The sequence below is a fragment of the Natrix helvetica genome, assembly GCF_964273705.1.
Source record: "Natrix helvetica genome assembly, chromosome: 1".
NCBI lineage: Eukaryota > Metazoa > Chordata > Lepidosauria > Squamata > Natricidae > Natrix > Natrix helvetica.
This window is the reverse complement of record NC_138548.1, coordinates 38044770-38066244: the sequence shown is the minus strand read 5'-3', so window position 1 is coordinate 38066244 and position 21475 is coordinate 38044770. Positions and strand designations below refer to the sequence as shown.

Here is a 21475-nt window from a genome sequence, read left to right as displayed (position 1 = left end):
TGGTTTTCTGAACTACTCAAAATTTCCGCTACTGGTTCTCCAGGGCTGGTCACAACCTGCTGAATACCACCTCTGATCCCAACAACTCTGCCTACTCATATATATTGCCATGACTCAACTTCCAGTAAACATGCCATTGTATTTATTTTGGAGATGTAAAATTGTCCCTCTTCCACAGTTAAATCAGAACCTACAGTTCTGATTTAAATAAAGAAGTCTGAGTCAACTGAATCCTGCAGAGGAGACAGAGAATAGATTGGGGCGGGGCCAGACAGAGATGGTATTTACTGGTTCTCTGAACTATTCAAAATTTCTGCTACCAGTTCTCCAGAACTGGTCAGAACCTGCTGAATACCACCTCTGAATAAGCTACAGTATGGATAGACCATGGTGAATTAGACTGATTCCATATTGGCAAAAGATTGAGACAACATTGTATACTCTCCCATTATTCTATCCAGCCTATATGTTGAACATATATTAAGGGAAGTTGAATTGGAAGATGAATGTGATTTAAAAATTGGAGGAAAAAATATCAATAACCATCCCTATTGAATTTTTATTTATTCAACTGTTATCTCACCCACTTCCCCTGAAGATAATTCTAGGTGACTTTGTTGATGTCACTATTCTGAGAGCCAAATATACAAACAGTCTCTTGTAATAAAAGGCAGAGTGCACTGCCCACTGAAAAATATGGAACTAAAATTAAATAAAAGGAAGACCAAACTAAATGACAACAGTGGAAACAACCAGCCATAGAAGGGATAATGAAGATATCAAAATGCTAAATTGTTTCTGCCTTTTAGGATCAATTGCCATCAGTAAAAGAACAGTCAAGAAAAGCACACAAACTAGAACTTGTTAGAACAGCCATGAAGTCTTGAAAAAGATATTCAGATGCAGAAAGTTTATCTACACCAACAAAGATCAGAATTGTGCATGTTGTGATATTCAATACAATAGTAGTAGAGTTGGAAGGGACCTTGGAGATCTTCTAGTCCAACCCCCTGCCTAGGCAGGAAACCCTATACCGTTCCAGACAAATGGCTATCCAACATCTTCTTAAAGACTTCCAGTGTTGGGGCATTCACAACTTCTGGAGGCAAGCTGTTCCACTGATTAATTGTTCAAACTGTCAGGAAGTTTCTCCTCGGTTCTAAGTTGCTTCTCTCCTTAATTAGTTTCCACCCATTGCTTCTTGTTCTACCCTCAGGTGCGTTGGAAAATAGTTTGACTCCCTCTTCTTTGTGGCAACCTCTGAGATATAGGAACACTGCTATCATGTCTCCCCTAGTCCTTCTTTCTCTTAAGCTAAACATACACAGTTCCTGCAACCGTTCTTCATATGTTTTAGCCTCCAGTCCCCTAATCATCTTTGTTGCTCTTCTCTGCACTCTTTCTAGAGTCTCCACATCTTTTTTACATCGTGGCGACCAGAACTGGCTGCAGTATTATTCCCTATTTTATAGGACTGAAAGCTGGATTTTGAAGAACCAGGACAAAAAGAGCATTGACACTTTTGAACTTTGGTATTGGAGAAGACCCCTGAGAGTACAGCACACAGACTATCAATAAAACAAACCAATGGGTCATCAAACAAATCAGCCCAGTACTCGATGCACAAAATGACCAAACTAAAATTATCCTACTTCAGACATTATGATGTGAAGACCCAGCTGAAGAAGGCTCTAGTGCTAGGATAAATGGAAGGAAAGAGAAAAGTGTATTGACACTATAGCAGTCCCTAATCTTTCTGGCTCCATGGACTGACAGCAGCAGTGGCATCGGCGAGGGGAAGAGGGGATGGTTTTGTGCGTGCAACCTAGTTCCCAGCACATGCCAAGCTTCGGGTGCTCGCCCGTTGCTTACATAACCTGGTTTTCAACAGCCGTTGGAACCAGCACCAGGTTGCAGCCCATGGTTGGAGACTCCTGACTTAAAAGATTACCAGGTTAGGGACTGTTCATGATGGAGAATATCTATGTGATTGTTATGAGTTGATGCCAACATGGTGGCTCATAATCAATCAAGAGCACCATATTTATTTCATCAGGATACTCTGAATATTTTCAGCTTACAGTTTAGGACGGGGTTATTGAATAAAAATCAGGCTTTTAGCATACTTTGTTGTATTTTGTACATTGTTATAAGTATTTCCAGTGTCCTCCTTCCTTTTTATTTGTCTTTCATTCTGTCTCTCTCCCTCCTCCCTCTCCATTTCCCTTTCTTTCCTACATTCTTATAGATATCTTATTTTAAACCAGTATATGATGTTTTCATTGTCCAGTCAACTCCCTTAAGATTTCCGGCTCTTCTTGAAAAGTCACTTACTGCATAGTAGTATAACTATTCTTGCTTTGTCAAGAGTTTTTTTTTTAATAAATTAGTGTGCATGCAAATTGTGCTAGAATGGCTCAATTATCTTGCTTCTTTGCAAATGAGACTATAATTAATTAAAACATAAAGGTAAACTACAGTAGATGTAATTCATGCCTTAATTCTTTTAATATAGTCCTTTTCTATGTAGTTTTTATAAAGCAGATTATCCTAGAGAACTCTTCCAAAACCTGATGCCTGCATGAAAAAGTGGAACAAAACCATGCAACAGTCAGTCAGTCAGTCAGTCAGTCAATCAATCAATCAATCAGTCAATCTGCTCCAAGATTTCTGGCGCTAATAATAAACATCATACAATAAAATTATTAAAATATTAATCTTAAAATACCACCAAAGAGCAAGAGTTATGCAATATAGCTGCATAACAGATGACAAAGTTCTGGTAACATATCTAAATGCTCTATGTGAGCTCCATTTTAACTTAAAAGACAGATCTGACCAAGAGGGAGGCTGTACCAGAATACTGGGGCCAAAATATGCTTCCTAGCAGGGGTGAAATCAACTTACTTTCGCTACCGGTTCGCAAATGTCAGCACGCGCCACATCCGCATATGTGCAGGACCTTCCACCAATGCGCAGAGCATCAAAAATGGGACGTGATGACACCCGGGCGGGTGGGTGGAGCCTCCCGCTGCCACCACTACCGGTTCGGCCAAACCAATTGCCCCAATGCTTCCTGGCCTCTTCCCTTCTACTCCCCATCCACCCTTGCAAATGGAGCACCAAGGTGATTGACCTCCAGTTGTATTTTAAGGTTTTTCTCTAAAGAACTCAAAAACTAGGGCTGGGAGGAAATTATAAATAGCATCTAATATTCAATATAAAAAGTTGGAGGAATCCAAATTTGTACTGAGATTTACCATGAAATCCCTGAATATAAGGATGTCCTTGGGGAGGAACAAAGTTCATTATAATTGCTTCTGTAATCCAATTCTTCTAACATATTTCCCAGGGAAAAATGACACTGCATAAAATTGTTTAAGGAAGCCACTCTTCTTAATATACATATAATTAGGCTCTGACTTTTAAAAGATGCTTCTGTTTATACTGTCATACGTGATTGTAGGTATATTTATTAACATACCAATCTCTAAGTGAAATCTAGTTTCCAAATTTGAAAATGGTCTGATCCATGCTATGTTGATACTTTGCAGAAAATTAATATCCTAAAATACCAAATAAATGAATTATCTGCCATTTTTAAGTTTTTCTTTCTGCCAACTATCTATAGTGCATTACATAGGTTTTTAACTATGCAGGACATAAAAATATAACTTCCCCTCCTATCAGTAAAATTTTATTCTGACACTTGGAATACTGCATTCACACTTGGAATACTGCATTCAGTTCTGGTCGCCACGATGTAAAAAAGATGTGGAGACTCTAGAAAGAGTGCAGAGAAGAGCAACAAAGATGATTAGGGGACTGGAGACTAAAACATATGAAGAACGGTTGCAGGAACTAGGTATGTCTAGCTTAAGAGAAAGAAGGACTAGGGGAGACATGATAGCAGTGTTCCAATATCTCAGGGGTTGCCACAAAGAAGAGGGAGTCAAACTATTCTCCAAGGCACCTGTGGACAGAACAAGAAGCAATGGGTGGAAACTAATCAAGGAGAGAAGCAACTTAGAACTGAGGAGAAACTTCCTGACAGTTAGAACAATTAATCAGTGGAACAGCTTGCCTCCAGAAGTTGTGAATGCCCCAACACTGGAAGTCTTTAAGAAGATGTTGGATAGCCATTTGTCTGGAATGGTATAGGGTTTCCTGCCTAGGCAGGGGGTTGGACTAGAAGATCTCCAAGGTCCCTTCCAACTCTACTATTGTATTGTATTGTATTGATATGATCATTAAAGAATAGAAATAATTTAAAGTTCACCATCTTCTATTTCTTATGCCAAACCCCATGGAGTGGATGGAAAAGCAGGAGAAAGGAATGTTTTAGAAAGATGGAAGTAGAATTACTTTATTTATAATCTGCTGCCCCTTTGAAAATCCTTTTGACTGGAAAGGCCATTAAATTGTATTTAGTTGTTATAATTACATCACCTCTTTTATCCAAGAGTTCAAGTAGTTAAATCCTAAATAGTCAGATTCTAAGGTTGCAATTTTACATTTTAGCAATAATAATTTAATATGTGATGCCTGATCACCTCAGTAATTTCTGGCAACTTACAAAATCCAAATACATCGTGAAAACAATTAACATAAACAACCGAGAGTCCAGTTAAAAAACAACCAAAATAATAAAAACACAAGCAATTAACTTGTGGGACAAAGGCAGGTCTTAAGAGCTTTCTAAAACTGCAGAATGGAGGTGTCCATATCTTGGGGGGGGGGGTATTCTTTTCCAGAGGTAGGGGGCAGTGACTTAAAAAGCATAGTTCAACTGCCCCACAAGATGTTTAATTGAGGAGACCCAGAATACACCCAATCAGCCAACATTATGGGTGAGCAAAAACATTTGGAGATGAGGCAATCTGTCAGATATGAGCCACGGTGGTGTAGTGGTTAGAGTGCAGTCCTGCAGGTTACTTCTGCTGAGTGACTGCAATTTGGCAGTTCAAATCTCACCAGGCTCAAGATTGACTCAGCCTTCCATCCTTCTGAGGTGGGTAAAATGAGGACTCAGATTGTTGGGGGCAATTTGCTGACTGTAAATTGCTTAGAGAGGGCTGTAATGTGGTATATAAGTGCTATTGCTATAACCAGACTCTGTGCCATTAAGGGATTTATAGATAACAACTTGCACCTTGAATGGTACCTGGAAGCCTACTGGCAACTAACACAATTTGGGACTCATGGGCATAATGAAAAGTGCCCATTACTGCTCAAGTTGCAGCATTTTGAAGCAGTTGAGGCTTCCACGTGGTCTTTAAGGACAACCTTACGTAGAGCATATTGCCATAATTTAATCATGAGGTAATCAGGGTATGTATGACCATCCAGTGTCTAGTTGAGGAAAGGCTGCATTTCATTATATTATTTTGTTACATATTATTTCTAAAATTGTATTTCTTAACTAAAAAGAAAAGATCCATTTTTGATAATTATATTTTTGTCAAAAAGAAGAAAATTCTAATTTAACATTCTAATGCCATCTATATATCAGCAATGGCTGTAGACCATTATGTCAAACTATAAAAAGTATTTTATACCCACAACCCACCATGCAACACAAAGAATTATCCTGTCCTGGAGTAAATTGTCAAGAAAGCAACATCCAAATAATTTATTGATTTCCAAATCTGTATATACTGAACAGTGCAATACATAAACATGAGATAATATACTTCTTCAAAAAACAGCAAGTTCCAGCCACGTGGTAGCTTGTTCTCAAGTTTAACATACAACAGAATATGTACCAACTACAGTCTAGTACCTAGAGAAAGCTTAAATATAAAAGCTGATAACAATGGTTTGCCAATCATATTGGAATAGTTAATTTCAAACTGCTCAAAACAAAATTGTTTCATGGTTGCTGGCAAAAATATCAGAAAGCTATCAGACAGCTATTTAGAGCAACAAACATTTAAAGCAATACAATCAAAATCATGATGTACTGTATTTGAGTAGAATTACATGTTTCTTACCTAAATACTATGGCACTGCACAGAAACCTTTATATTTTTTTAAAAAAACTCTCTGATTTGGTCCAATGCAGAACTACAGAATCGGCTGTTAAATCTTTGCAATGGAAAATATGTGCTGAAACCTACTTGCATGTTAAGTAGAAAAAGAATATTCTTAAAAGCGCAAACCAAATTTACAAAGTTTCTTTTTGGTTTATCATACTTACTTTTTCATATTTATTCATGCAAAAATCAGATTTATAAGTTATACCAAGTAACTTAATATACATCAGCAAAGCACACTTAAATTTGCAAGCCAGAGATTATTTTTAAATATAAAAATGGGAAATTATGCTCTTACAATATCTACTATAATTTTATTACACATTCTCTTTAAAACCTGCAGCTTTTACAAGGTGCAAGAGTCATGAGAACTGTAAGAATGTCCCTGCGTACTAGAAGCCTACGTGTTGAAGTTTAAAATAACAGCATTGCAGTTATGTGTAAAATATGAGCAAAAGGTTAATAGAAAATTTTAAAGTTAAAATAACAAAAAAACAACAACACAGGATGTACATAGTGCAAAATAGAATAGCCTTTAGTTGCATAAGGGAAACAGTTCTGAGCTGTTTTTACAGTTTTCTATTCTTTATATACCACGAAATTCCCCAAATCATTGCTGGATTTTCTTCTATTCCACTACAGTTGGAATTTACTGAAAACAGATTTTTTTTCATGCAAGATGCTAGTAACTAGTAGCCAATATTAAGAATCTGTTTCTGAAGCATAAACAGCATAAAAACTAAATCCAAATATAAACTTTCTTTCTGCTACAGTTCCCAACACCAAATGTAATGCTGCTGCCCAAACACTGAAGCTTATTTTATAGAATCCAGGGAGGTAGAGAAAGAAGTATTCAGCAGTAATCATCTTTCTCTTCCTTTCACAAAGGTATCTTCTGGTGAAGTTTTCTGCGAGGTGAGGGACAAGTAGATACACAACCAATTACTTATTTGTAGCCTAAAAACTGCATATCTAATCTGCCATCTCATTTCAGAGTACTCAAATAAGCAATGGCTTCCACGTGGAAGTTGAAGAGGGGGGAGGGGGGAACTTGAAAATAAACACTTGTATTACTGTTTTGAAAGTTGTATTAGTGGGGAATCCAAATTATGTGGAAACTCTATCTGTGCAGAGTTTGGGATCAAAACCATGTAGCTAGAATGAAAACTTCCAATGAAAGTGAGAATATTTTAATCTGATATACGAAACAATTTGCTAAGGACCCAAAGTAGAACAGTACAAGCAGTTAAAAGTAATCATTTCAAGCAATGAGAAAAAGGACAAAATGAAGTCACAGGTGATGAAGCTACCAAAATGCTTATTAGTCCATTTTGGATTCTTAATAACTTGTTAATTGACACAGATTCACCAAAATATTAGGACAACAAAAAATACCTCAAGCTTAAAAAAAACCTTTTTGTGCAGCAAGATCAAAATTAATTTGAAAATAGATTAAGTTGCTACTCCTTTTTTACATCTTACAGAAATGAAACACACAAACACTCAGTGACTTAGCCAATGAGACTGGGCCAGGGAAAACCAAGCAAAATGGAGGTTGCTTTCATCAAAGTTTTAGGCGTTTGCTAATATCACAGTAGAGACTTACAAATATGATAGCTTTTTAAAAGCTGTAACTGATAAGTAATCCATACTACAGAAAAAAAACTTCACTGAAAACACCATGAAGTCAACTACAGCAATTATAGCTACAAGGTGCTACAAATTCAAAGGTCATTTAAAAGGCACTTGTTTCTCAAGAATAAGCCTTATGCCTTTTAATTCTATACTAAAAACTTATTATAGACATCAATGTAATATCTCAGCATGCATTAATCATGTATTGTAGAAATAATTTTCTACAAACCATTAATTTTGATTACTATATGGAGATTGGATTAAAAACATATTATTCTACATATTAATTAACTGCAGGTTTCTGGATGATACTAACTGCATTCTAAAAATATGATTGCTGTTGATTTCTCCTATTCCGAATTTATAAGTAACAGGGAAAAAATAGAGCTAAACTGATTTAAGATTGGTGTATTCAGAAATATTATGAGATACTGTTAATTATGAGACTTCCGTGAAGACAAAAGGGGTGGACAAAACGTTAAAAAAACTAAAGCAACTTTTCCTTTTATACTCAGGAATAGCATATGTAGCCTATTCAACATAGTTAAAGTAAAACATAGCAATGCTTCTACTTTTTAAATTCTGTTTTCTGAAATGTTTAGTCATTCTGATGAATTGAAAGATTTTTAAAAAGTCAAAAGAAATATGTGCTGCCTTCATAAATCATGAACAGCCATTCAGAAAAATAAAATAGTTTTAAACAACACTCTTAAGCTGTAACAGCAGCATATGAAATCTTAGAAAAAGTAACATTTTGTGTCAAGCTTAGTCTGGAAAAAGAAATGATGAATCAATCTTAAAAAATGCAAAGGAATGTTTGACAAGTTGCCCAATACCTACCAAATCATCACAAAATTAAAGGAAAATATCTTAATATAGCTATTAAGATCCCAAATTCAGGATCATTGTTTGATTACTGAAAAGTTCACCATAATTCAGGAAATATATATTGTTCAACCTATGCTGTGCATTCTATCTTTAAAGTACCATTTCTATATTCTGGTGTTCCTCTAGTTTACATAATGAGAACTCCAGAATGTGCAAGGTGATTGACTGTAACTCTTTTAATTCAGAAATAATCCTATGGAAATCATGAGAAAGTATGCAATTACAATTTTTATATTTATATTTCAGATATGTTCATGTTTCATATTATGCAAACTATTAAAAAAATCTCAGATGAAAGATCAGCAAGATTAAATCAAACACACAAAACAGCCATGAGTAATTTGCATTTAATCCTTTGGATTGCAACTGGATTGATCCAGACAACTGCAAACATCTAAACTGGTTTAAGGCTGACTGACATTTGCTCTGGATTTTCTCATTAGTTTTGTTTTGATTTTGCAAGACTGTATTATGTCTTGGTGTAGAATTTTATCTGAAAGCTTTAGGCAACAGCTAGAGATGCAGTTTTAGGAGTCTTCTTCACAAATCATGCAAACAACAGAAAACAGGCTATGACAAAAATTGTAACATAATTGGTAAACGAACTGCCTTCACTGCCTGATTGCACAAGCAGGAAAAAGTTGCTGTTTAACCCAATCCAACTTTTACTCAACCGCAAAGAGATGAGCAAATGATGGAACTGTTAGTCTTGTAGTTATAAGAGACTGACTGTTATAAAGTGCAAGAGAGAAACCAATATCTAGCACACAAGACCAATATTATTTTAGTACTCCCATTCATCAGTTTTCATGTCCAAATAGTAAAGAATGTTCTGTGCAAGCTTTACTGCCTGTTTCCTGGATACTTTTGAGCGCTCATCTTGAGGATCTATAGCATCAAGTGCTAGAAGCTGTTTGGTGAGGAGCTCCTCTAGTCGCATGTAGTTCTTATCAGTTCTGTTTCCATCAAAAGACAACACCTCTTGCTGAATCTGAGCTACATTTCCAAGAATATTCCAAATTGCTTTTTGTGATGTGACGTCTGTTTCTGTTTGCTCTATAAAGGTTTGTTGCTTAAGAAGTGCCTCCTTTAAGTCAGTATAAGTTATGAGGGTTTGCACTTCTATCACGGCTCGCCTCCTGGCTTCTCGGATGCAAGGATTATTGCCTGGGCTTATTTCATCCAACTGGGCGATTAACCCTTGCAGTTCTGTCTTTGACTTTAGATACAAATCTGAAGCCTTCTCTATTTTTAAAAGGGAAGCTTTAACTTCTTTCATGTTCTTGCGTATGTCTTCTATTTTTATAATGGATCCGTTTTGGGCCAAGTCATAAGCATAAGTGGAATCTGCTTCTTCTTCCAGATCCAGATATTTTTGCAATCTATTGATCTCTTCCACTACTTCTTTACGATAGTTTCTTATTTCTGGGTGGCCACATACATCTAAGGCATCCAGATCAGCAATCAGACCTATGAGTACACAGGATAAATGTCTACAGGTCTCATTGTTATTTACTCCCATTAATACAGCAATAAGAGTCCCTTTTGCTTTGTTCACATCTCCTATGACAGAATTAATTTTGGAAACAGAAGGATGTGCATCACTGGACAATGGCAGGGAAGGCTGCTGCTTTGTACAACGACTTATAATTTCTTGAACAGCACATATTTTGGTCAGGGTGCGATATCTGGCTTTCCGCAGAGAAACTTTCCCTCCGGTTTTTACCTGAGTGAGTCTAAAAATTATATCCTGTAAACCTTCTTCAAATTCCTCAGTTACACAGTTGCCTCCTTTATAAAAAGCAGTGATTTCCTGCTCCACCAATGCCTGTGCCTCGTTAAATATGGATTCTATCTCCAGCCTTTGGGGATGGTTTGCATTCTGCTCTAGTTCCTTAAGCAGTTTCTCAGTTTCTTGGGCAGCCCTCTTTCTGGCTTGCTGAACATCACCTCTTCCTTCAGCATCCACAGAATCTATTTCAAAAAGCTGTTTGGTCAAAGTCCTTTCTAATTTCTTATAAGCTCTATCACTAGACAAACCACTGAAGGCTACTACTTGAGATTCAAACTCCTTGACTTCTTTTTGTATTTCTTGCAGCCTTTTGATAGATGGATGTTGGTTACCCATATCCATTCTTTTTCTTCATCCAGTTTCAACAGAACTAAAAACAATGGAGAATACAATAAAATGTAACAGATTGCTTAAAATATTCTAAAAAACATATATGTGCAGTTGGAAGTACTCAAGAAGTATTCCACTATTGTTTTATTTGAGAGACGATATAGTACAGTTACAACATAACACCTTTTTGAAGATATAATAGCTCTTGAAAGATTCTGCTAGTTGCTTTAAATCTGATGCATATTATGAATTTACAAAATATTTAATTGGTCAAACCCCTTGCCAAAAGTAAAAACTATGAACCAAGCAGAGTGGTTTCTTTCCCCAATCTCTTTAAATACCACAAGCAAGTCATAACAAGCGCTGATGTTTTGGGGAAAAAACAGTACCAACTCCCTCCCCATACAATATTCTTCTAGTATCAAAAGCAGATAAAATAAGAGACAAAAACTAGATATATCTCCAGTTACCCTTCTTTGATCAGCCCAGAGAAATACAAAGTTATATTTTTGCCTTTTCCTCTTTTTTCCAGAGATAAAGACAGTTGTCCTCATAATTTCAAACTATACAAGCTACCGCACTCAGGATAACAATACTTTTGAGTCCAGTCCGTTCAATCCCACTCAAAACACACTGTGGTCTACTGGCTACAGCTTGGTTTAGAACAGTGGTTCCCAACGTGGGGACTATGAGGCACAAGAGGACAATTTGATTTTTAATGGGGGCAATTTGAACCTTGTTTAAATCAAGTTAATGGCCTTTTTAGACTTCCTCGTGTGAGTAGAGTTCACTTTTTGAGTAAAGTAAGAATTATATGTCACAGGGGGGCATCAGGATTTTAAAGATGCTTAGGTAGGACATGGCCCAAAAAAAAAAAAAAGGTTGGGAACCACTGGTAAAGAACGAAGCTGCAACTCATTCAACCCTGCCAATTATTACACACCAACGCCTCCCTGGTCCGTCCTATTCTTACCCAGTGAGAAGCTCTTTGGGGGAAGCGACTCCCCGTGCACAGAGCTTGATCCCCCGGCCCCTGTTTCAATCCTACATTCCTGCAGGAAGGTAGCCAGGAATCAGCCCCGAGCTCGGGCCGCTTCCCCCAGGTAGAGCGCGCCGACAACCTCCCCGTCGTCCTCTCACTGCCCCCCCTCCCACCTCGCCCCCCCCCCCCCGTGACTTCACAATGCTGCACAATCTAATTCCGCTTTGGCCACCGAGGCGCTTCTCCGGGAACGGCTGCAGGAGGGGAGGAGGGGGAAGCAAACGGGTTTGAGTTCGGGTTCTGGAGGAGACGACAACAGAGGAATTCGGTTCACTGGGCTCCGTCGGGCCCAATTCGGGTCCTCCCGCCCCCACGACGCGGCTGTTCCCAGCTGATACCTAAATCTATCCCCCCCCCTGCCGGGACTCCGCCGCCGTCAGCTACGCTACGCTCAGTCTCCCACCCGCTGCATGCCGCTGCTTCAACACCCGCCAGTAGTGCGGACTAGTCGCCTGATCTGACGCAGAGAGGGTCTTCTGATAATTCCCCCCCCCCACTCCTCCGCTGCACTAAAAGAGGGGCTTGGGAGTCCCAGGGCTACGGGCAACACGAGGCGAACAGCTGCTTGGCCTACTCGCCTTGGGAGACCAGGCAGTCCCCTTCTCCCCTCACCCCCAACCCGGGACCCTTGCCTAATCCAGATTGGTCCCTCCACTGGATCCCGATAAACGAGGACTTCTGTCCGCCTCTCTCTCTCAACGGCCCACCTTGACAGCAGGAGAGAGAGAGAGAAAAGGCAGGCATAGGGGAGGACGCCACAGGATGGACTGGAAAGGGCGGCAATTGGGGTCGTTTAGAGCAGCTTTCAGGTCACCCCCGTTGGCCGCCGAGCCTTCACCCCCACCCCTCCCTTGTTCGATTCGGTCCCCTGGCTCGCCAACTTCGCCGGGATGCCAGTCTTCACAATCGTCCGCCAAAGCAATCTTACCAGGCCCGGCTGCCTTCTCTCTCTCTCTCTCTCTCTCTCTCTCTCTGTTTGAGAAACTTGGAACCTTTCACGCTCCCAGTTAAACAACAACCACACGGGCATGTTAACTGCAACTCGCCCATCTCCTTCCCCTCGTCGGCAAGCACCGAGCATTCCTGCCTCTTCCTTCTCTCCACAAGTCTCCCTCGCCCCCCGCCTCATCTTCACACTCTTCCTCCTCTCTCTCTCCAACCCCCCACCCCCGCCCCCGAGAAACCGCGAGTCAGGTAATCCCACTAACGTCGCCCCGCTCCTCCAGCTCCTTTCCCTCCAACCGGCGTTGCGAGTTTTCCATTCTCTTCCCTCCGGATTCCAATCCCCACGTTATCGTCCTTCGGAAGCGCACGGCAGGATGGGAGCTGCCCGTAGCGCCTTCGCCGCCAACGTCCCTCCCCCTTCTCCGCGCTCTCTCTCTCTTTCTCACCTCAAGGGTGGCTCGGAAACGATCCAGGCTGGTTGCAACACTCCCGCTGCCAGCCCAGCTCGTGCGGACTCACGGCGTTCGCCAACGCCGGCGCCATTTGAGGAAACGAGGAGAGCGCGCGAGAACTGACAGGGAAACCTCCCTCCCCCCGCCTTTTACGACGTTGCCGTAAAGCGACGGACGCGTTGAGGTCTTGAGACTGCGGCCGCTGTTTAGTCCTTGTCTCGGTCTGGCCGGGATGGCAGCGCTCGTGAGGAGCCGAGGGTTTCTATACAGCCGAGGCGGTTGCCCCTACCTAGTCTCGAGCTGCTTCGGCTGCAGGTTTTTGTCGTCCTCAGTCTCCGGGGCGTTTTCGCCGAGCGAAGACCCGAAAAGGAAGAGCTCGCCCTCGCCTCCCAAGAGGAAGGTAACGCGGAGGAAATAAAGAACTAGGGACCCGGGTGCTCTGTCAAAAGTTTCGTGTTTCCATTCGCCTGGTTCCCAGCCAGCGTGACGAGACTGCGGGAGGGCACCGGGTGATGTTCTGCTGTCATAGAGTCGATGGCTGGGTTCCCGTAGCCCAAGTTTTAACGATACTCTGGTTGCTTTTGCGTGTTTTGTAAATCCAGCCAATTGTGATTTACTCGTCAAATCTTGGTAAGCAAATGAGAGAAATGAAGGAAGCTGCTTGAAGTTAGTGAAATGATGATGTCTTATCCTGGACAAGGCACTGCACATAACTTTCTTTTGTTTTTTATTTATTTGGTTTGTCAAACATGTACAAGATAAAAGGTATAAGTATAAACATGAACAAAGAAAATGAATACAAATAAATGGGGACAGTAGGACAGGGACGGTAGGCACGCTGGTGCGCTTAATTTGTGTGTTAAGGTATAATATGGCTACTTTGGTTTTCTTTCTGTGAAATAAAAGTATTAGGTTGCATCTTTTGTTGAAGTGAGATTCTTTTTTCATAAATAAAAGTGTTTCCTTCTGTTCACGCACTGGCTTTACTGATCAGTGATCTAGTACTAACTTCTCATCCAGATTACCATTTTGCACTGTGTGTAAAGCTGATTTTGAAAACTGTTTAGGAACTGATAGCAAGTGTCTGGGACTGAACATTCACTTCATTGTCAGCATGATTTTGATTTAAGAAGCTGATTTTAACTCCTGAATCTCTTCATATTTTGGAACTCCCTAAGGAATACATAGATATTTAAACCATCCTTCCCCAGCCTGAGGCTTCATAAGAAATGAATGGAGCACACCTACTCGCTGTGGCATTGGTGGAATAGTGGTTATGCCATTGTAATCTCTGTTCTGCCTTCTTTTTTATATGTGTTTATAAAGGGATGGGGGTTTTGGGTCACCACATTAAGTGTATTATCCTCCCTTCTGAAACCTTCACCAATGCTACTACCTGGTCGATATTGGTCCCTAGATCTGGAATGAGCATGCTTCCTTTGTTAGCTTTTGAAGCTTTAATACAATCCCCCAAAACTAGGAGTAAGAGTCAGTAATTATATTGCTGTTTCCATTTATCTCCAATAATATTTTGGGTTGGTTTTTTTTTGCCATGTTAGATTATAGTTAGATTAGTCTCAAATTTTAAATTACAATTTCAGAATGCTGTATTACAAGTGGCCCAGAAAAATTATTTTGAAGGGCATTTTAATATCTCCACAATTCCTCTTCTGCAGTTAAAATTACAAACAATTGCTTTAGGTTATCAGTTCTGCATGAACTTTACTTCTTCGTGGCATTTTGTTTTGTAGTTTATTTTCTTTTTCCAATTGAGGAAAAAGAAAAATTTCCGTTTCCTTCCTTTATGGGGAGATCAGTTTTTCACTTAACATTTTCTTATTAAAAATAGGATCTGAAAAATACAGTGGGGATGTTCAGCAATGCATGATATCATGGGTTTGGAACTGAACATTTGAGCATTTGGGGGATTAAGGGCAAACTAAAGATATCAAGTCTTATGGAGACATATAAATACTACACCTGTTTTCCATCAGGGAAAAAAAGAAAATTTGGGACTATGTACAAGGTTTGGAAAATTGTGTCTATTATATTGATTGCCTGTCTTTTTCTAGGTTTTAATTTGATAGCATTCTTTAAAAAAAAATATTTGCTCTGATTATTTCATTTCACCACCACTGTCCTATTTGATGTTTGCTAAACTACAAGAGAGACATAAGATTGAACTTTGTCCAGTGTTAAATGTTATTCTTTAAAAATTTGCTTAATCTTTTCTCCCCTTTATAATTGTTTGTATAGCTTGCCTCTTTCATTGGGCAATATAATGTTGAAATAATTTGTGATGCTTTGTATTATTAACCCCCCCCCCCTCTCTTTTTAAGGTTTCACGTTTTCATCCGCCTTCAGATTCTTGCTGTGACTGGATTGGGCCTCCTGATCAATATTCAAATCTTCGACCAGTAATATTTTATGTTCCTAAACATGAAACACCATTGCAGCGAAGACTGAGAGAACTTAGACAGGAAACCCAGGCTTGGAATCAAGAATTCTGGACAAATCAAAATCTATCATTTAGAAAGGTAGAAATATAAAACCACTAGGTGGCACTGGATGTCCTTTTAAGGCTTGTAGCAGATTTGTTTTAAAGCAATGAATGGTATCATTCAACTGTTCAATATATAATACATTTTTTATATTTGTGATATTTTTAATTTATTTTTCATTTCTAAAATTTCTTCAATACCAATTATGAAGTCTTACTATCATAAACTTAATTATTTGTTTACCCTAAGCTAGAGCCAGTGTATTTTTTTGTAAAGAGGAAGTATTGCTGTACAAATGTGTTAGTCTTAAGTAGGTCCTCTCTCAGTTTTAATAGTCTTATCAAAATGAATAGATAGCTGCTGAATCGTTTGTTACAGAATTGCATATGTTGATGATATATTAATCTCTCATTGTTTTGAAGAGAATCTTTCCCATCAGTTAAAATATTAGATGGAGTGGATTTTGCAATAAACTATTATGATTGATAATAGTCATTTATAAGATGATACCAATACACTAAGAACCAATCTATTGTAATATTATTGAATCCTATTTCAGGAAAAAGACGAATTTGTTTGTTCTAGACTGAAAGCCAAGGGTATACAGCCAGGAGATGAAAAAGGTTAGATCATTAATATTATCATTTGGCACACATTCTTAAATGATTTATGTTATTTGTGGATTTTAAATCTTAGAATATAATCTAAGTCAAATACTTATATCCCATTTTTGATCAAAGAACTCATGCATATCCGACTGTTTTTAATAAAGCCAAAACAAAAATGGCTTGGAGTATTATTTGGTGTAGATTTGCTAAAAAATTATTTTCTTATAGTGTTTCTAATCCACAAATTTCTTTTGTATTTTAAAATAGATTCTATTACAAAAAAAAATTAGTTTTGGAATAAGAACATTAGGCTCCTTAAGAGTGGGGTTGTAAGTTAGAGAACTAATGACATGGAGTAATATAACTAAAATTCAGTTACAGAGAAGCCTGGAAGAAGTCCATAACTTTCCATGAATTTGAAATAGGTCTTGGTTATAAAAGAAATATTATTCTTCTCCGCTTAGTATTATATTATTCATTTAATCCAGGCAACCCAACCCATGGCTCATAGTCCAAATGCATCCCTGGACACCTAATAAGGTATCCTTACAAGATTGTTACCTTTTAACAAGAAGTCTGTTATTTATATTCACCAACTATATAGTTATGTGGCCCAAGATCATTCCTCTACTCAATGTGGCCTAGGCAAGCCAAAATTTTGGACAACCACGATTTCACCAGTTATTACTAATGCTACTGCTTATAATTCATACAGCATTTCCATTTTACAGGATTCATATAGCTTTTAATGTGAACATCCCTAAAATAATGCAACCATTCTGTGAAGGGTTGTTTGTATATAGAAGAACCGTAGGGAGCCATAAGTCCATAAACATGGATATCCTGCCTTCAATTTCCATTTGATATTAAACCTGTCATAAATAACAAAGAAATTAACCATTAAGATTTGTTTTTTCTTATCTATACGCTGTGATTTCATTTCCTTTTCAGGTCAGAAAGCATCACTGACTGCAGAAGAAATGGCTGAATTTTACAAAGATTTCCTAAGTAAAAACTTGAAAAAAAATGTATACTATAATAGGTGAGGAATACTTTTCAGGATAGTTTTCTTTCCTTATCTGTCAAATCAGTTCTACCCTTCACTTTTGTTGATTTATTTTAAAACAGTTTGTTTAATAACCTTTTTGGAACTGTTTCCAAATCACCAGCTGACTTTACCTGTTTCTCTGTAGCCATTCATCTACTAATCTGCATTGTACTTTCTATATTCTTAATATTTCTTCATTGATTGTATTTCATCTAGTGCAGTAGGCTGCACATCAGTCTCATGCTCTATGTAACTGATAATAGCAGGCCTTGAGGCAGACACCTGGAGGCCTAAAACATTCAGTTGTATTCACTGAGATAGGCAGATAAGTGTGGATATAAAATAAAATAAATAAAACATTGCTTTAAATCATGCAGTTTTTGCATACACTCACACACATATAGTACAGAGTAGGGTATTTTTCTAGAAAGGTACTTCCAACAGTACCAATTTGTAAGGGTTCATTTTAATTATTGAAAGACAGAATTTTTTTTTTCTAAATATTTATCTTCTCAAGATGACCATGATTTTGTTATGTTCCCTTGCTTCTAAATATAGGGAATGGTACAAACGGAATTTTACCATCACATTTCTCATGGGACAAGTAGCATTTGAAAAAGCGTGGAAGAAATTTGGACTGAAATGAAGTACAAACTAACAGGCAGCAATGTTGGGTAATGTTGACGCTTAAGTTGCAGCTTTGACATTTAAAAATACAAAACTAAAATTTTATGTTTCAAGAGTGCATGCATGCAGAGTTATCACCTATTATTTGCATTTATGTCATGCTAATTTAAAGCTAACAAGTTCTAAAAAAAATCACCCCAACGGTTAAATAACCATTGCCTTTCTGTAGAAGAGCATTCCTCTTTTGGGAGAAGTTTAAATTAAGTATATTGCCAATTTCACTTATGGCTTACTGAACATATCATTTTTGAAGGAAATATTAATTTTCTCTTTAGATAAATCTATTATTATCTATTATTTTAGTGGCTCTGTGTATTAAGATAGTTACATAGTAAGCATGCCCAAATATTAATTATAAACTGTAGTTAATATTTCTCTTTTTTTTCCTTTTAGTTTTTTCAACCAAAGATGGACGAAGAATTGAGTTTCTGTCATAAATTATATCAAAGCATTCTGGTATATTTGTATATAGGTATTTTTATTTATTTATTTATTTTATTCATTTATATACCAGATGCTCCCAGCTGAATACAATAAAAGGAAAAGGATTGCCAATCCCACAACTTAGGTTCATGCCCAGTGCCTTGTCAAAACATTAAACAGTGGAGGGGAAATGGCATTAAACAGATACATTGCACTTCAGTCATATAACTTAAATTTTCCTTTATTGAGCCTGGTTGAATTGTTTTACTTCCACTGGAGTTGCTCTTAGTTTGTCTAAATATAAAAAATATTAACATTGCATAGAAGAACACTGCCTATGTCATGAATTTGATACGCATAGAATAAGTTAAATTAATATTTAGTCATAGTGAGATTGGTAATTTGTTACTACCGTTTCAACTATAAATAATGAAAATAATTAATATTTTTCTATGGAACTCTTATCACTCATGAAGATGCCAGCATTATATTGTAATACATGAATACAATACTGTAATTACTGTAATACAATTGTATTACATCATGATTAACTGTGCAAAGTTTATAATTTAGGAATGGTTCTCCTAGTAAAGACTTTTGTTACTGGGCATGAATTGCTTTGTCCTGCATTGCTTTATTTTAAAATTTGTGACCAAATGTGTAGAACATCTTGCTAAATGGCTGAAAATAGTATGTTAACAACACATGCTATGATGTGGCACAGGGAACATCTGAGAAGTAGAAATGCCAAATCTACCCCACAAGACACACCTAATGCCCCCTTGGAACCTGCTTTATTGGGCTGGTCCTGAGACAAAAGGAATTATCTGGCTGCATATGAAATACTTGTGCTTAAGATGTATTGGACTTGCAGCATGGATCCAAGGAAAATATGAAGAGGACTGGGTTGACAGCCAGATCCAGATGATCTCTGCTTTACCAACAGTGTCCAATCCTTTCATCTTTTTTACACATCATCAATTGCTAAATGGCTGAAATATTTTAAAATGAGTTTGGAATTAATGTTGCATTTAATTAAATACAAAAAACATGTCTCCATTTTGATGTATTCTTTTTTCAAAATCTGATACTCAATGAATACGATATTATTCATTCTAGAAGAAGTCATTATGTCTGTCAATCTATTCTTACATAAATTTATTTATTGATTTGCACATCCAGTGCCTCTTTAATAGCTATATGATAGATTGCATTAGTTTAATGGAAAGGCAGCGACTATTCCACAACTCAAAATATATACAGTGTGGCATGTCATATAATGATTAGCTCATGGCATTAAAGCAACTGACTTATTTATTCTGAAAACAGACTCCTTGAGATCGACTTCTGGCTGAATAGAAAGGTTCCTGGTCGATTTTGCATAGAGCAGTACTTCTGAGGGATTCAGATTGTGCGTTCCTTCCACACAAGATTGCTTTTATTCACAGGCACATTTCCTGCAGTAAAGGAAACAAATAAGCAGATGAAAGCAACTTCTATTATCCATTCCATCTCCTGCAGCCATTAGTATTCTAATAATAGGTCTGGCTGATTTTATCTCTCTCTAGGGCAGTGATGACGAACCTTTTAGGCACAGAGAGGGCTCTATGTGCCACCTCTGGCATGTGTGCCATAAGTTCACCATCACGGGAATAGGGGGTTGGTATACACAGAATGTACTGTATATGCACAGACCCACACCAAAAATAAAGCCAGTACTGAGCATGGAAATCTTTTTGTTAGACAAGCTAAGAGTTACAGGACTGCATGTAAACTTAAGTTTCAGAAATTCTTCACTGGCAATTTTTTTTTGTAAACGCTTCATTTTTTTTGCTCCATTATCCCCCTCCCACCCTTTTTTAAACAAACATTGCCTAGGTGAAGAATTATTCAACTCCTGAATCTTGCATTCTTTTGTAACCCTGAGGTAAAGATAATTCTGATCCAAGCAGCTTCTGCATTATAATTATTGATATTGTATCACATATTCAGAGTATTGTATGGATTTTTCAGAAATGATTTGCTCTGTAATGTTCAAACCAAATAAAGGAAGTATCACTGACATTGGCTTTATAGAGAAATAACAAAAATAAATGTTTGATTTCCAGTTGAAGTTAATTTTTTTTAATGTCCAGTATTTTTCAGTAAGATTGTGAGTTCTATGATGAAACATCTTGTTTGTAAATTCTACATGGTGTTTAATCTGATGGGAAATTATTATTGCATTCCAAGCATGTCTTTTATTTCCTGTCATTCATTGGATCTCTTCATTGAAGTATTCATTTCACAGGAATAAAAGGATGAGAGAGAAGGAAGAAGCTGATTAAGGCTAAACTAAAAGCTCTTATGAATGTCTCTGTGTGATTGCAACTGCTATTACAGAATGTGTGTTTATAAATCAGAATATTTTTAATTATGTAAAAGAAGAGCGCTTTCATGGTATATTATTGTCAGCATCTTAAGTGTTTCAATTTTTATATTACCAGCATCCTCACTCCTAATTTCTAACCCACTGGTTGTCTCATTTCCAAATAAAAAAGAGGATCTGAAAAGGATTGTGTTTGATTATTCTGTACCCTTTTCTCCCAATTCCCTGCTAATGTGAGACAACACAGATGCTATTTGGTCTCAGATATCACTTTGTTGAAACTGGAATCCCAGTAGAAGAAGATTGCTCTGTGAATCCAATTGGATCTGGTAGGAAAACTATAATCTGCATTATTAATAATAATTATGGTCTGATCCATTCTAAAGTATATCATTCTTTTGCCTGTCTACAAATACAGTGTGCATCAAATGCTATTCTATTTTTGAGTACTGTTGTGAAAAAGAAGACTTGTGAGATGACCATTGTGTACAAAAATTGGCAACGTTAATGTGTGTGGTGGTTAGTGTGGAAAAGTCCAGGAGGACTTTCCTAGAATTAGCCAGCCAGCCTTGGTGGCTGAGGAATTCTGCGAATTGAAGTTCACACGTTTTAAAGTTGCGGTGCCAAGTTTCAAAAACACTGTTGTAGATGCTGCTGTCCAGTTGTGCATGAAATCTCATTAGTGGAATCTTTTTTATAGTGTGTTTTTCAGGCTACATAT

The 21475-nt window shown here is 37.7% G+C and overlaps 2 protein-coding genes across 3 annotated transcripts; one reads left to right on the top strand and one right to left on the bottom strand.

Moving 5' to 3' along the window:
- Nucleotides 1–5601: 5601 nt before the first annotated feature.
- On the bottom strand, nucleotides 5602–13254 carry BAG5 (BAG cochaperone 5). 2 transcript variants are annotated; one of them, XM_081933937.1, is made up of 2 exons: nucleotides 13114–13254; nucleotides 5602–10720 (listed from the first exon to the last, which is right to left on the bottom strand). In XM_081933937.1, exon 2 carries the CDS (start codon nucleotides 10690–10692, stop codon nucleotides 9343–9345), a length of 1350 nt encoding a protein of 449 aa, XP_081790063.1. In that variant the 5' UTR covers nucleotides 10693–10720; nucleotides 13114–13254; the 3' UTR covers nucleotides 5602–9342. The 2 variants fall into 2 exon arrangements, with proteins under 2 accessions (XP_081790063.1, XP_081790064.1); XM_081933938.1 differs by lacking the exon at nucleotides 13114–13254 and adding an exon at nucleotides 12931–13086.
- COA8 (cytochrome c oxidase assembly factor 8) lies at nucleotides 13226–20932 on the top strand. The gene is made up of 6 exons (XM_081933947.1): nucleotides 13226–13519; nucleotides 15459–15656; nucleotides 16180–16243; nucleotides 17180–17270; nucleotides 17835–17950; nucleotides 18357–20932. The coding sequence occupies exons 1-5, from the start codon at nucleotides 13352–13354 to the stop codon at nucleotides 17920–17922; spliced, it is 609 nt and encodes a 202-aa protein (XP_081790073.1). The 5' UTR covers nucleotides 13226–13351; the 3' UTR covers nucleotides 17923–17950; nucleotides 18357–20932.
- Nucleotides 20933–21475: the final 543 nt, after the last annotated feature.

Excerpts from the sequence above, each read along its gene's own strand:
- BAG5 (XM_081933937.1), bottom strand. The coding sequence starts at position 10,692 with ATGGATATGGGTAACCAACATCCATCTATCAAAAGGCTGCAAGAAATA.
- COA8 (XM_081933947.1), top strand. The coding sequence starts at position 13,352 with ATGGCAGCGCTCGTGAGGAGCCGAGGGTTTCTATACAGCCGAGGCGGT. Across the intron at positions 13,520-15,458 it reads CCTCGCCTCCCAAGAGGAAG|GTTTCACGTTTTCATCCGCC; the intron begins GTAACGCGGAGG and ends TCTCTTTTTAAG. Across the intron at positions 15,657-16,179 it reads AAAATCTATCATTTAGAAAG|GAAAAAGACGAATTTGTTTG; the intron begins GTAGAAATATAA and ends ATCCTATTTCAG.